Genomic DNA, 16,477 nt, shown 5'->3' with positions numbered 1-16,477 from the left:
TATTTTGTAGTTGTTTCTCGATCAAAAAGTAATCTATAAAGGTAATCGCCCACTACAGGGAACCGCACCGCGCCGTGCCGCGCGGAACAAGCTTGTGGAACATTCCACGGGCCATTTTCCGAGACTTCGCCCATACAGCACACCTCACCTCTCTCCAGTTGGGGAAGTGCAGCTCACACAGAAATATGAGTTCCAGTTCCGAGGAGGACTTATTATTTGCGGTTGTGATATTCGCAAATGAGGAAGAAGAAAAACGCGAAAGAAGAGTTTGGGTCCACAACATTTATGAGAAAAGGGAAACGTACGGAGAGTTTCACCATTTATTTCCTGTTCTACTAAAGGACCGAAGTAAATTTTCCCACTGCTTTCGTATGTCCCAAGAAAAATTCTATGAACTATTGAACCTAGTTAAGCCGTGTGTACCGAGTTCGATAGCTGCAGTCGCTTAAGTGCGGCCAGTATCTAGTGTTCGGGAGATAGTAGGTTCGAACCCCACTGTCGGCAGCCCTGAAAATGGTTTTCCGTGGTTTCCCATTTTCACACCAGGCAAATGCTGGGGCTGCACCGTAATTAAGGCCACGGCCGCTTCCTTCCCACTCCTAGTCCTTTTCTCTCCCATCGTCGTCATAAGACCTATCTGTGTCGGTGCAACGTGAAGCAACTAGCAAGTAAAAAAGCCGTGTGTAGAGCGAGAAAATAATATCACCTTTCGCCGAGAAAGGCATACAGTGCACAATACCACTAACCGCGTGAAGGTACGAGCGTGCTGGCACTAGTCGAGGACTCACGAAGACTGCCGAAACGCCACGAAACCACATTCTTTCCGTTATTCCTTCCTTCTACCCTCGCCCATACAAGCGCGCCGAAAGGAAAAAGTTCCGTTCCAGAAACCTGGGGGCTTCTGGTGCGGAAATTCCACAAGCTTGTTCCGCACGGCGCGGCGCGGCTCCCTGCAGTGGGCGTTAAGCCATTTCATTTCACAAGAAGCAGACCATGGACATTTCTTCTCGGCTGCGCTGCGCGGCGCGGTGTAGTGGGCGATTACCTTAAGAGATTCACTTTTTCCATCCCATCCATATCTTGTGACCTTATGGCTTTTTTGTTTTTGAAAAATGAACAATTATAAGTGGAATTTGTAAAAAAGAAAAAAATACCTAGAATTTTGTAAATTTAAGAAATGGACAATGATAGGTGATATTACAGTTATTTTCTAGTGGTCTAAGTGTTATAAACTTTTCAGTCTGTCAAATGCAAATATACCGAGCTCGATAGCTGCAGTCGCTTAAGTGCGGCCAGTATCCAGTATTCCGGAGATAGTAGGTTCGAACCCCACTGTCGGCAGCCCTGAAAATGGTTTTCCGTGGTTTCCCATTTTCACACCAGGCAAATGCTGGGGCTTTACCTTACTTAAGGCCACGGCCGCTTCCTTCCCACTCCTAGCCCTTCCCTGACTCATCGTCGTCATAAGACTTGTCTGTGTCGGTGTGACGTAAAGTGTAACCTTAACTACAGTGGTTACACAAAACAAGGCGCAAACACAATAAAGGGGGAAGGTAAGAGCAACTACACAATATCAGAGAACACTACACACTCAGAAAAACATTAGCTGGTATTACGCGGATCTCCAACAACAACATGTATGTAAATATCAGTACGGCCAACTACTGGACAACAAACCGGGAAGGTGGAAAAGGCTGGGAACCTCCCAAAGGCATGGACATGGCTTAGATTCCGGATTCCAAAATAAATAGCCGTGATCCTTAGATTTGAAAAATATTATTTACAAAAGAATATTACAAATACATTCCAAATACAATCCCGACTTATGAACTATAAGTTCTGTGATATACATAATTTAGAGGTTCTTTGGTAGTACCTTGGTAGCAGTATAAATTCAAATTTCAAATCAACTATACATCTAGTTACCAATGCAGTCGTACAATGCAATTTACAGTGAAGTGAACAGGTTCTCCAAAATCTAGCGTACCTCAAGTGATACAGAACTACCAGAGGCAAAGCCCAAGGTAAATATATTAACTTACAATCTACATATTTTGTGAAATAAGAAAAGAGGAAGCCTCGAAAACAAACAGGCAAGCCTAGCTGAAAAGCTAGGGCGTCCTAAATAATTAATTTGGCGAATCTAGGTTAGGTTAGGGCAGACTCCTATATGAAAAGCAAAGCGGAACATTACGGAAATTTTATCAGGAACGGAATTTAAGAGTGCTTACCCGAGGATGCGCCATTTCGGAAGCGAGGCGTTGCACATGACGTGGACCAACACAGACTAAAGGCAGATCAGGCCAAGACAAGACCGTATAATCACGATCGCTGCCTCGCTTACTATATATAGGAAAACTCTGGCTTGGAGTAGCCAATCAGAATGTATGAGTCCGCCCATCCCCTCTTAGGTTCACCAATCACAATTCCTACTCCCGTCGCGAACTTTACTAACATTCTTGAAGACATACGTTCGGGAATCTTCCATTTCCAGAATAGTAAGAAAATTCCTTCTAGAAAACATAACCCACAAAAGGCACACACCCTGTTCAACAATTTTCTAGATACTTCCAGTAAGTACAGAATAGAAATCTACTATTTACAATTACATATGTTACAAATATTACACAGTACAGGTTAGGTCATTACAAATAAAGCATTATATTATACTTTACAAATAAAGTCTTCAAAAACACTTTCCACTTGCACTACATAGTTCACTTGTGACATAAAGCAACTATTATTATTATTATTATTATTATTATTATTATTATTATTATTATTATTATTATTAAATGCAAATATAAGTTATATTAACTGTGTCGACACTGAAAAAGAATGGCTTCATTTTTTTTGGGTTCGTTTTGGCTTACTAGGGACCACAGGACTCGTCTTAACTCTTAGCTAAGGTCTTCTGTTTTTTCTTGGCCCAGTACACTTTCATTTTCTGGCTGTGTGCCTGCTTCCTTCTATCCGTCCACTTAGGTCTGGTGGTCCCTGTACTATTTTTGCTTGTGGGGGACTGTGGGAAGACTCCCTGTAGGATGGCCTGTCGGTACCGAGATCAGTTCTCTGTGGTCTTTAATGGGATCTGTAGTTCCTCTAGGTCTTATTTTACTGAGGTGATCCACTTGGTCTTGGAAGCCATTCCCCTGCTTGTCACTGTGAGGATTCTGTTGGTGAGCTTGCAGGGCTTTAGGCGGCTCATATGCCCGCTTCATTTTTAATTTAAAAGTTCCACATTTTTGCTGGTCGGTGTATGTTTGTATTCTATTTGACTGAGGAAATCAGTACCAAAAAAAAAAAAAAAGAACCACTATACTACATGAATGCAAAAATTAGTTGAAATTAAATTATCTGTGGAAAATTATGTTGTTATGCAAACATCCCATACTGTGAGTAGACAGATTAGGTTGACCTGAGATGAACCTATGGAAGGCCCACAAAATTGCTTGAACTGGCCGAGCTAAATAGTTATAGTAGCCTAATATTTGGATAAAGAAGAGTTCCTGAGTTCACTTTTTAGTCATACTGTACCACATTACCAGTAACTCTGTTGGTGTTATGAAAATTCAGTACTCAGTGTCAGTATCATTATTTATTTCTGTGGTATGTAAAGCCCTTTTTTTTTTAACCTGTATATTCTTACTGTGATTTCTAATATTATATTGTAGTATTAACCTGCAAGAAAACATTTCACCATATTTTGGTATTCAGATTTATTAGAAATATTTACTTATTTAACAAAAATATTGTAATGCATCTTTTTAATTCCTTACTAATAAAACTGATCTTGTTTAGACAAAAGTTGCGAGAAACATGTTTGGAACTGAGAGAACTTGAAACGAAGCTTCGCCGTGCTTACATTGCCAAAGAACTCAGTGCTCAACTGGCCGAGAAGGAGGCTGCTAGAATTGAAGAAAAGGTAAGAAGCATATAGAAATAATGTTACGGTGTAAGTTGTTTTAACTGTAAGATATTTTCAGAGAAGTGTGAATTGAAGTTCATGTACAAAATGCAGGTGAATGGATGTGCAAAATGCAGCTATATAGTTTATATTCTAGAGAAGTACTGTAATTTTTTTAACATACATACATACATACATACATACATACATACATACATACATACATACATACATACATACATACATACATACATACATACATACATACATACATACATACATACATACATACATACATACATACATTCATTCATTCATATACTGCCCTCCAAAACAGGCCTATTATTTGGTATTTTGGTAGCAAGCTCACTTAAATATTCCAGATTGAATACGATTACCATACCTTAACTGTATGTATTGATTGGCTAAAGTTCTGTGAACATTACTGAAGGAGAATCAACAACAAATAACAACAGAAGGCTTTTTAATGCAATATTTTAACCCATTCAGACAATGGTGAGTGCTCCCGCACATTTCTGATTAATTTTACGCCAATTATGGAAACTATTATTGTACAGTAGTCACTTTTGTATCTTTGGTGCTGATTGACCAGTATCTGATCATTACCTGAGGGATTTCTGAGCCATCAACAACTCATCAACATGCCTCAGGTCCTTGGACTCGGTGAAGGCAGTTGCATAGGTGAAGGATGGCTGAATCTTCCGCTGCATAGCAGAGGTTTGAATACATCTCATACAAGCATTCATCAGGCTGCGAAATGTTTTCAGAATCATCATATGTACCACAGAAATCTGATTCAGGCTGTTCTAGGTGAATTTCTGCCTTGCAAGATTGCTTTTTAAGGCCCTCAAATATTGAGGAACCTACATCTTACAGTGGTTGAGGCTTGGAATAGTAGTTCATCCAATAGCTGTAAGTGAGAACACAGTCAAAGGAGGCTCCTTGAGGTGAATTTAGCCTTTAGGGAACCAGCCAAAGGACTGGTACTTCTGAGAAATACCAATTATATCTGGAATTTAGTAAATTAAAAACTGGACAATTATAAGTGGTATTACAGGTATTTTCTAGTGTTCTAAGTGTACTTCGGTACTTCTGCCACAACAGTGGAGAGACCATCTTAATTTCACACAGACGCATGAACATTGGACTGAGGATCAGTGGGGTCACGTACTCTTCAGTAATGAGTCCAGATTCAACCTGAGGTCACCTGACAGAAGAGAAGGGGTATGGAGAAGGGCAGGAGAACGCTTTGCCGCTGTGTACCTTTACTGAGATTATACCGTTTAAAGGAAGTTCTGTGATGGTGTGGGGTAGCATAATTTCCAGTAACCATACCGATCTTTTATTCATTGAAAACGGCTTCCTCAGGTACGTTGAAGATTTTCTCATTAATCACATAATGCTATTTGAATTACAGGTTATAAACTTCATTCCGTATTGACGGTTAATGTTTGCAGTAATATAAACATTTATTACATCCTCCTATTCAATAAAGTTTTCATCTGTAAAATGCCATTTACATTCGCTTTCGATGAAAATTTGCTTAGGCACGATAATGCAAGACCCTATGCTGCTGAGAATGTCACAGAGTTTCTTCGGGAGGTAAACATTCTCACTCTGGACTGGCTGGCCTGGAGTTCAGACCTCATTCCTATTGAGCATGTGTGGGACATGATTGGTCATTGCCTTTGGCATCGAGGTTTCAACAGTGTGATTGAACTAAAGGTGACGGTGCAAGAAGGATTGGAGAATGTACCATAAGAGGATATCCGGTTCTTAATCAGGAGCATGCCCAGAATACTCGTAGTGGTAATTGCAGCCAGAATTGGCAATACCTCCTGTTGATCACATAATCAACATCCAACAAGTTTCCCAGTACATTTTTTAAAACTTGCATCATTTAAATCAATAATTTTGGTAACCAGCAAATGTGTTAACTTCTGCTTCTTTTAATTTAGAAAATGCATCTTCTTTAATTGAAATGTTTTGACCATTGTTTTCTTTGGAATAGGTATGGAAATATTATTTCTTTTATTCTGTAATAATGTTTTGAAAATAAATGTTGCTACCTTAAATTGAAATTATTTTTAAAATATCAAGTGTTACACTTGTTCTAGAGGGCAGTATACATACATACATACATACATACATACATACATACATACATACATACATACATACATACATACATACATACATACATACATACATACATACATACATACATACTGCACCGTTTGGTTTATTAATGTTCCCGCGGTGAGTTCCTCTATTACGCCGCATTGGAGCATTAATTAAATATACACCTGTTTAAACATTGCTCCGGCTACGAAATTCACAACATCGGGTAAAGAATCATACCTAGACTCTGTATTATATCATTTACGGATAATTTACATGAAAACTGGGATATCATGTATGAACACGAGCAATAACAATATGGTGCATATTCGTTTCTCAGGGTAAATTACTTTCATTGTATTCCCATATACTCTAGACAAGTCGTAGATTCCGTTGAAGAGTAGCTATACGCTCAACCAGTGATTCAGTCTCCATACATTTAGGAAATTGCCTGATCAACGCTTAGTATTTGGCATAAACAAATTCAATTGATCCATATATTATCTTATTACAGCGTACTATAAGTTACTTTAGGAATAGAAACGCAATATTAATACTATATCTAGTTTATTAGCATGCTAATATATTATAAAGTGGAATATCAATGCATCTATCGGCAATAAAGAAAAGAAAATCATACGAAGTTACAAAGATCATTTTTAAATTCTTGACTTCTGAGATAAACATAGTTGAAAATCTTTAAATTACCATTATATTTGTTTACATTTATGTTAACCTTCAATAATATATCATATTTTCAGTATTCAAGTTGATTTATGGGAAAAGGTAGGGACCAAAACTTTATTCATCAAGGGGGAGTGGAATATCTTCCTGTTATTACTGTTTGGGATTGTCTTTGGGGCATTATTTGGGTTTTCATCTTTCTTTTCGGTCTATTTGTCTGAATTTATTTGGATACTTGTTTGGATTCTCACTTCTGACTCATCACGTCACGAGATAAGCATTACGTTGTTTAAATCTGGGTTCAAAAACACCAATGCAGTTATTAACATTCCTATCATAGCCAAAATTGAATAAATTAAAACTGTACACCATTATATGTACATAATAAACCAAATATCCTTACTACAGAGTGCCATAGATATAATAGTAAGTCAGTCTAACCTGCGAAAATCGTGCCACGAATTCCTAATCATATGCCAATATATTTACTTATTCTCAAATATCTCTTCGCTGTGCCAAGATTTTGTCAAAGAAAACCGTTCTTCATATTAGTGTTGACGCGCTGAACTTCAAATATATATATATATGCGAGATTCCATTTTATTCTTGTATATTTATATTACGTAACGTATAACAAACAAGTAACCTATCAATACCTTCAGCTTGAAAGTCACTACGAAACATATTATGTTTGGCTCAAGTCATACACTCAACTTAACATGGCCTGAATCCTTCACTTGCAGTACTAATCCTAATATAAATATTATATGTAACACAGGAATTCGCAATTCAATCAGCTATCCCTTACTCATGCAACGAACAGAAAACATATCTCCTCATTCTAACTACATCTTGCCACATTAATATTCCATTTCCTTTATATATATACCTCCATATTTAAAAAACATATTCATTTAACTCCATTTAAATAACCTCTGTGTTACGGTAGAAATACTTAATAGCCTGAATATTCTTTCACACACTGCAACTCCGTAATATTTCAACATTTCCTTACAATACAATTATCGTACTGGCCATGACTGCAACTCATATTGACCTCAAATATTAGGTTACTTCTCGTATCGCATGCATTTTCTACAACCACAACTGGTTTAACGTTTCACGGTCTGCTCGTATAGATTAGCACTACACATGCACATGTGCTCAATCTGATCTTGTTTCCATTAACCTAAAATTATCTCATAAGCACCATAGTTATACTGCAGAAATTGGCACATATCATCGGTTAATAATTGGCATTTATACTCTAGTATCCGTTCATTGGCACAAAATCTCTTACTTCTAGCACTCCTGCACACATACGAAATATTTTTCATCTACTAATTTCAAATTCAATACGATGCAACTCATAATACTTATCTCGTAACGGGATTTTGCTGCTGGATTTCTCCTGGTCTAGGACATCTTGGAACAGGCAGCCCTTGCAGTCCAAAGATTACGTCATCTGCGGCTCCAGCTGGGAATCTTGGCTTGAACTATTTTCATCTTGAGCGATCAATTCCATCTGTTTAAGCTGACTCCATCTTGTCACCAGTTCTCATGAAATGATAAAACAACATGGTAGAATGCATATTTCACTGGTGACCAGTAGGTTATTCAATACGTATTAATTGCCTTGTGATTCTCGTATTGGTCGTAAATATCTTTCTTAATCTGATAATTTCTTTAACTCAGCCTACTTTTTGTTAATTCTTTAGCTTAAACAGATATTGTTCCCCACTTGGAAACAATAAATTATGCCTTCCTTAGCATAAATTTGCCGCTATAATATTAATTTCGGCAATGTTTGACTCGGCTGTAGTCTCTTTTTGCTACTGAATTTGGCTGTTGCAATAATAAATATTCTCCTTCAAATCTTCGTTTTTCCTGCCGATATTTTGTAGATAAAGTCTTCAATGATGTCTGTATATTATTACTTTAATATTTAACGTTGCGCTAATCTTTTTCTTCTCCTTCAGTAGGTTGTGCTGATCCTTTTCAACTCGTAACTTTTTTCAAGGTAGTCAAGAATCGGTTCCATTCAAATTTTTTTATGGTCCATCATTATTTAATCTTGAGACTCTTTTCTTTGCGACCGGTCGATATCGATTTACTATATCTCTACTCTGTGCATTTGCACATTGCCTGAAGCTATTGTACGCCATATTTGTCCACTGTTTCCATGACATTTACGGCCGCTAATGTAACGTAATGGTACAATACATACATACATACATACATAAAGGATTTTTAAAAAACAGTTTTGCCAAATTTTTAAGTATATGATATGAATAGCAAGCTAATGCTTATCATCATTGCAATTACAGCCATTAGTTTTGTTTAGGAGAGATGTTTGGCCTGCTAGAGGAATTGTGTACTTTTTGAGAAAGGAAGAAGTTGCTTTCATATATCTAGGAGGCTCCCTCTGAACAGTACCAACATCCTTCAGGCTTCAAGCCTCTTAGGAAATAATAGGTCTCCCAGCATATAGTCCAGACACAGATACTTCTCTAGGAAAGTTCATGGTTTGGGAATTATGAAAGCATTGTGGGAAAGGCCTTTCTTCAACACATCAACATCTATAATCTGCTTAGCTCTACTTGTGATCCACTACTAAGTCCAACAAGTAACTTCCAAGAAGAAATTCAGGCATGTTTAATACATTTTGGCGTACTATGAGAAGAACAATCTAATGTTGAAGACTACGGAAAATGTTATGAGATCAACAGTTTGAGATGTGGAAACATTTACCACACCGTGGAAGAGGAGATTCAAATTTTTTTGACTGACAGAAATCAAGGCCTTTCCTCGTCACAGTGGAATTATGTCATTCCAGTCTGCAGTGACCCTGGTAAGAGTCAAGAAGTCCATTGCTGTCATTGCAGTAAGAATGAAATCCTCCCTCATGTTCTTGGAACAATAGATATCACAGGGTCAGAAGTACAGTTGCTGAGTATCTGAAGAAATATGGATTACAAGTGTATGAAGAAGTATCCTGTTTATCATATGAATTGCTTGATGCTAAAAGGGGTCTTCTGACAGTTTCTAAAATTTACAGGAGAAGGAAAAGACTGTTGAGGTGATGGAAAATGTCGATGTATGTTTTACACTTCTCCCAGTGTATGAAAATACAAAATGCAATTCATAGATTATGAAAAATTACTTTTGTTATTATTGCAGAAGTCTCCTTGATACATCAAATTGAGTTAACTTTGGTGTTTTGAATGCCAACTTCCATATAGAACCCACAAATAATTACAGAATGTATTGTTATTACTTTTGAAAGGTATAAATACAACTCTCAGTATGAACACTGAAGCAATAATATCAAACGTATTATAATAGGCCTATGAAAATGAAGTAAGGCCTATGAAAATGAAGTACAATATCAATGCAAGAATCATTTATTCATTCATTCATTCATTCATTCATTCATTCATTCATTCATTCATTCATTCATTTCCATGTCCGGTCAACATTTCCAAAAAACTGCATCTTCAATGGCCTTGTTGTTTCCTCTAAAAACATCTTATAAAATGCATGGATTGTCCAGGAGGGGACAGATGAGTAGGTGGCTTGGGTTTTGTTCAGCACCACATTCACACAAGGTGCCTGTGTCTGATGGAAGGATCCTCCATTTCTTCAGGTTGGTCTTGCATCGAGGGACGCCCATTATCAAGCGGTTGAGGGATCTCCATACAGGATAAGGTAGGTCAGTGCCAAGATCTAGTTCTTCTTTGGTAACATGTCTGTGGGCAGTGAGCTCCTCCATTTGTTAAGACAAGCTGTCTGGTTGTTTCCTCCAGTGGCAGAGTCATAGCAGGGAAGCTCTTGCAGGATCTGAGGCAAGACCTTGCAGCTTTGTGACCATGGAGTGGATGTCGATGGTCATTCACTTGCTTTGTTCTCTCGGCAGAATCATTGAAACACAGGAAGCAAGTCCAAGAACAGAAGTTCAGTGTAATAAAATAATACAGCTTATAAATCTCATGTTTATTCCGTATTGGCTCAACACAACTAAGGTTAAGTTATGAGTAAGTTCCCACCTTCCAATACTTATCAATTTCTATATAATAGACTTATTAATTACATAATATAATCCATATAACCTCTAGTACATGTTTCGTTCCGATTATGGAACATCTTCAGCTAAAATTGGTAAAATGGCAAGACAATTAAAATACATTGATGTTAAGATGATACATAAGCTAAAAGATATGATAAATGGCTCGAAAATTAAAACATATGATAATGATGATGAGATAAAGTTCATTCATGTTGGTTAAAAATACAACAAGTCAGCTTTCAAACGGCGAATTAAAAACAGCGATAAGGCTCTTCATGTTGGAGGCGTGTACATTTTGTCGATCTTGAAGATAAATTGAAGAATACAGGATTTTCTTATAGTAATTTATCGGGGGAAATCTTGATAAAATAACCGTAGTTGAAGTTGAGTTTGGTAGGATTATTGAAATGTGTCTGAAACGAGAAAAGGAGAAGTGAAATAGAAAATATTTTGAGGAGAAAACCTTGTTAAAAATGTATGTTCGCGAGAAAGAAGGATAATAGAGTTGATTACCTTAAAGACAATCTTGTCGTATTTAACGTCCTCCCTTACGCCGTGTTGTTAACTGACTGAGTCCTGTGTACGTGTGTGAGGTGCTTGCGGTGGGCGGGGAGTATTGGAGGGAGAGGTAAGTGACGTGAGGAGAGCGGGTGAAGTGTTGTGTAGGGTGGAGCTTACTGAGGAGTGGTGTTGTGATAGGCTAGGGGAAACGGACGGAAAGGTAGGGGGACAATTATGTAAGGTGGAGCTGTTCGGAAGGAGGTGTGTTGGTTGTTTGTTGGGATTCTTTTTGATGGTTTTCTGGATGAGTCTAAATTGGTAGCCTCTTCTAATAATATATTTATGTTTTCCGTAATTTCGTTAACATTCTGGTTGGGATTTCGCTTCTGATCAATTTCAATATAGATATTTTCGAGGATATTCATTAATTTACCTTTGTTTAGCGTTCGTAGAATGGTTAAGTCCCTTTCTATCGATGTAAAATTGTGTTTATATTCGGTCATGTGAAGACTCATGGCCGAGTACTTCCTGTGTTTTTCGGCATTAATATGTTCTTGATATCTTACTGAGAAATTACGGCCTGTTTGTCCGATATAAGAAGTGGCACAATTTGAGCATTTAAGCCTATATATCCCGGAATTTAAATATTTGTTATTACTTGCAATGCTTTGGTGATTGAAAATTAACCGTTGATTGTTGTTATTGGTGCGGAAAGCAATATTGAAATTAAATTTCTTAAAAATGTTAGTAATCTGGTAAATATTCCCGTTATTATAAGTAAAGGTGGCGAAGTTCTTCTTTTTATGTTCTTTTACTAGCTGCGTTTGAGGTTTATTCTTCATTTTATTCACTAATCTATCTATGTAGTGTTTTGTGTATCCGTTGCTTATCGCTATTTTATAAATGAGATTAATTTCTTTTTGGAGGTCGTTTTTAGATAAGGGAATGTTGAAGGCTCTGTTTAACATGCTTAAAAAGGAACTCCTTTTATGTGCCTCAGGATGGTATGAATCTTTTCGTATGGTATTTATAGTTTGAGTCGGTTTTCTAAAGATTGTAAAGGCCAACTTTTCTTCTTTCCTTTCGATTGTTAAATCAAGGAAATTTAGTTTTTTATTGTTCTCGGTTTCTAATGTAAATTTTATGAAAGGGTCTAAACTGTTGATTTGGTCTAATAAATTGGTGCTACTATTGATTTGTTCATCTATAATTGCGAAGATGTCATCGACAAACCTTAGCCAGATAATGATGCCTTTTTCATCATTTAAAATTTTATGTTTTTCTAAGTGATCCATGTATATTTCAGCAAGGATACCTGACGCTGGAGATCCCATAGGAAGACCACTTTGTTGGTATACTGTGTTATTGAAGGAAAAATAATTATTGTTAAGTGTGAATTCTAGGAGTAACATAAATTCTTCTATTTCATGGTTACTAAGTTTTCTGTGTGTCTTTAAGTTGTTCTTAATTATATTTAGAGTTTCTTTCGTGGGGATCGTAGAATACATATTAGTGACGTCGAAAGAGTTCAAGGTGAAAGATGATTTTAATTTTGTGTTCTTGATAATTTTACAAAATTCTATTGAGTTATTGATTGTGGTTCTGCTTTGGAAAGTATAGTACTTCTTTAGGAAGCTATTGATAAATTTAGAGGTTTTGTAGGTGGGGCTATTTCTAAAGTTAATAATTGGTCTAATGGGTGTGTCAGGTTTATGTATCTTAGGCAAAGCCCTTGCTGCTGGTAGTCTTGGATTCATATTAATTAGGTTTGATATTTCGTTCTCATTAAGGATGAAATTAATGTTTTTAAGTATTTGTTTTAGTTTTCTTTGGACAGAGTTAGTCGGATCTTTTTTAATTTTTGTGAAAGTATTATCTGAAAAAAATGCTTCGGTTTTTTCTATATATTCTTTTTTATGCATAATAACTGACACATTGCCTTTATCCGCCTTTGTGATTATAAGGTCATTATCTTTTATTTTTTGTTTTAGGCCTTTTATATCTGTAGAAGGTAAATGGGGTGTGTTAACTTTCTGATCTTTAAATAATTCTACAAGTTTCTGAATGAACTGAATGAACTTTATCTCATCATCATTATCATATGTTTTAATTTTCGAGCCATTTATCATATCTTTTAGCTTATGTATCATCTTAACATCAATGTATTTTAATTGTCTTGCCATTTTACCAATTTTAGCTGAAGATGTTCCATAATCGGAACGAAACATGTACTAGAGGTTATATGGATTATATTATGTAATTAATAAGTCTATTATATAGAAATTGATAAGTATTGGAAGGTGGGAACTTACTCATAACTTAACCTTAGTTAGTAATAAAATAATGCCAAAACAATACTAATATTTGCACATCTACAGCAGATATAACTTATAAATCTCATTTTTGTCCCATATTGGCATCCACTCTACTAACCTTAGTCTACAGCAGATGTCTCCATTTAACATTACATGGAGATTTTACAAGCACGGTATAGCCTTGGTGTGGACTGCAGAGGTCTCCTTTCAACACCAAACAGTGGCCCTATCTATCATCTGTAGTATCACATCAAACTGAACATTTCGTAAAACCTGCAGAAGCCCCCTATTAACATCAAGCAGTCCAGCTCCATGGCTAAATGGTTAGCATGCTGACCTTTGGTCACAGGGGTCCCGGGTTCGATTCCCGGCAGGGCCGGGAATTTTAACCATCATCGATTAATTTCGCTGACACGGAGGCTGGGTGTATGTGTTGTCTTCATCATCATTTCATCCTCATCATGACGCGCAGGTTGCCTGCGGGTGTCACATCAAAAGACCTGCACCTAGCGAGCCGAACATGTCCTCAGACACTCCCGGCACTAAACGTCATACGCCATTTCATTTTTTTCAACATCAAGCGGTTCATATGAAGGCTGAACTGAACATGCCAGTATAACAGCTATCAATAGAAAATGGAACAGCAGCTTAATAATTGACCCAACAATAAGATTTCAAAGAGACAGCTCACAAGATTGAGAGGTTGATGATGAAAAGAAACTCCGAACCTTACTTCAAATATCTGAAAGAGAAATACAAATTAAAGATGGGAAGTTATAGGATTGTTGTTTGGTGTCCATGGAATAGTTCCAAAATTATCAGTCAGTTTAACATTGCTACTTTTTTATCCTAGTGTCTATCTGGAATTAGCGTATTCAATTTAGCGTAGACAATTTTGCATGGACAGAAAACTGACACCTTGGTAACCGGGTAACCAATGTTCATCATCCATCTGTACTAAGTCTTCGTCATCTTCTTCCTCACGTCATTATAGTGTGCCAGAATTCTGCCTTCTGTTTTCCACTGTTTTTGATTGGTATTTTGTTTAGGTCACACCAAAGCCCCTTACACACGGTAACGTCACCGAAGGCAGTAGAATTTTCCTCATAATACGTATCTTGCAAATATTTATGGCCATAAAATTATGTTCTAAATCAGTAACCATTTTGTTGGACATAGATTTTGATAGGTGCCACTATCTTGTGACATGGCACGGGAATGTTGTGTGCTGGATCAGCTGCCATATTGTTGGACGTAGAACATAATGCTACATATTTTTTTCGCTATATCAGAACTCTTTTATCTCCCTTGTGGTTGGATTGGAAGGATGCATTATCTGTACTCTGTGCATGTCGTAAGAGGCTCCTAAGAGGGGAACAACCAAAGAATCTGCACTCGCTCTTCTAAGCCCAAAAACATATCTATGATTCTATGTTTTTCTGTGTAGCTGAGAAATTACATGTTTTTTTTAATGCTTCCAGATAAATGCACCTACAATGCAAAAAATAGCCCTAAGTGTGCACATTATACACCATCACCTGTACAGTTTCACAGAAAAATAAAATAAAGCTCGTCTCCTGCAGGATAGCTGCCTTTAGATTTATCATTAACCAACCAATTTTTTTCGTGTAACTTGAAAGCTTTTCAGTCTGTCGAAAGCCGAGCTGAGTGGCTCAGACGGTTGAGTCGCTGGCCTTCTGAGCCCAACTTGGCAGGTTCGATCCTGGCTCAGTCCGGTGGTATTTGAAGGTGCTCAGATACGTTAGCTTCGTGTTGGTAGATGTACTGGCACGTAAAAGAACTCCCGCAGGACAAAATTCCGGCACCTCGGCGTCTCCAGAAACCATAATAGTAGTTAGTGGGACGTAAAGCCAATAACATTATTATTGTTAGTCTGTCGAAAACACTAGTTAAAACAAAATGCATACCTGTAAAGACAGTACACACTATTAAACAAACAATCACCTGTTTTATTCTACAAGAACATCCTCAGATTCTATCGAATCACTTTAAATCATGTGCATATATATACAACATTGTTTACCAACATTGTGTAAACTAGTCGGTGATTATGAACTGGTACAAACAAATAATGAATGTTGTAGTACACCACTGTAGTTTAGTAACTTATGCTTAGCTGCTATCATCTGTTACCTTCAGCACCTGTGACTGGACTGCAGCCAGTTTCCTTGGTCTTGGCAGTCAAGTAGGTGAGTGAAGTGAGCAGAAATTATGTAGGCTACAACTCTGTTTCACAGGGAGGGAAAGGGAACCGAGGGTAAGGGGGTGAGGGGAATGCTTGTGTGCCTTGGCTCTATACATTGGAGATAGGAGTAGGGGTGCTGTTTCTTCACCTTATTATTTATTTTTGTGTATTGGGGAGAAAACGTTAGTTAATGATTTCGATTAAATGAAAGTAACGAATTGAATTGAAGAGTATCTTGTACAAAATTATTTTTAGTGAAATAATAACCTACTAAAATGCCTTGACCGGGCGAGTTGGCCGTGCGGTTAGGAACGCGCAGCTGTGAGCTCACATCCGGGAGATAGTGGGTTCAAACCCCACTGTCAGCAGCCCTGAAAATGGTTCTCTGTGGTTTCCCATTTTCACACCAGGCAAATGCTGGGGCTGTACCTTAATTAAGGCCACAGCCGCTTCCTACCCATTCCTAGGCCTTTCCCGTCCCATGGTCGTCATAAGACCAATCTGTGTCGGTGTGACATAAAGCAAAATAGCAAAAAAGAAGAAGAAGAAGAAGAAGAAAAATGCCTTGATTGGTGAAGACAGTACATAAATTCAAAGAGTTTACTACAGATAAGAATATCCTAACCCATATTCCAGACATTTAAGTTAGAGTAACC

At 37.3% G+C, this 16,477-nt stretch overlaps 1 protein-coding gene across 1 annotated transcript in view; it reads left to right on the top strand.

Annotated features, from left to right (window-relative positions):
• The window catches only part of LOC136861115 (meiosis-specific nuclear structural protein 1), a 162,240-nt gene that overhangs the window by 63,770 nt on the left and 81,993 nt on the right, over positions 1-16,477 (top strand). Inside the window, exon 4 of the mRNA XM_068228024.1 lies at positions 3,802-3,925. Coding sequence (XP_068084125.1) covers positions 3,802-3,925 — 124 coding nt within the window. The remainder of the gene's footprint in view (positions 1-3,801; positions 3,926-16,477) is intronic.

This window comes from Anabrus simplex, chromosome 1 (genome assembly GCF_040414725.1).
Source record: "Anabrus simplex isolate iqAnaSimp1 chromosome 1, ASM4041472v1, whole genome shotgun sequence".
Lineage (NCBI taxonomy): Eukaryota > Metazoa > Arthropoda > Insecta > Orthoptera > Tettigoniidae > Anabrus > Anabrus simplex.
The sequence above is the reverse complement of the archived record's forward strand: the minus strand, read 5'-3'. Positions and strand labels throughout refer to the sequence as shown.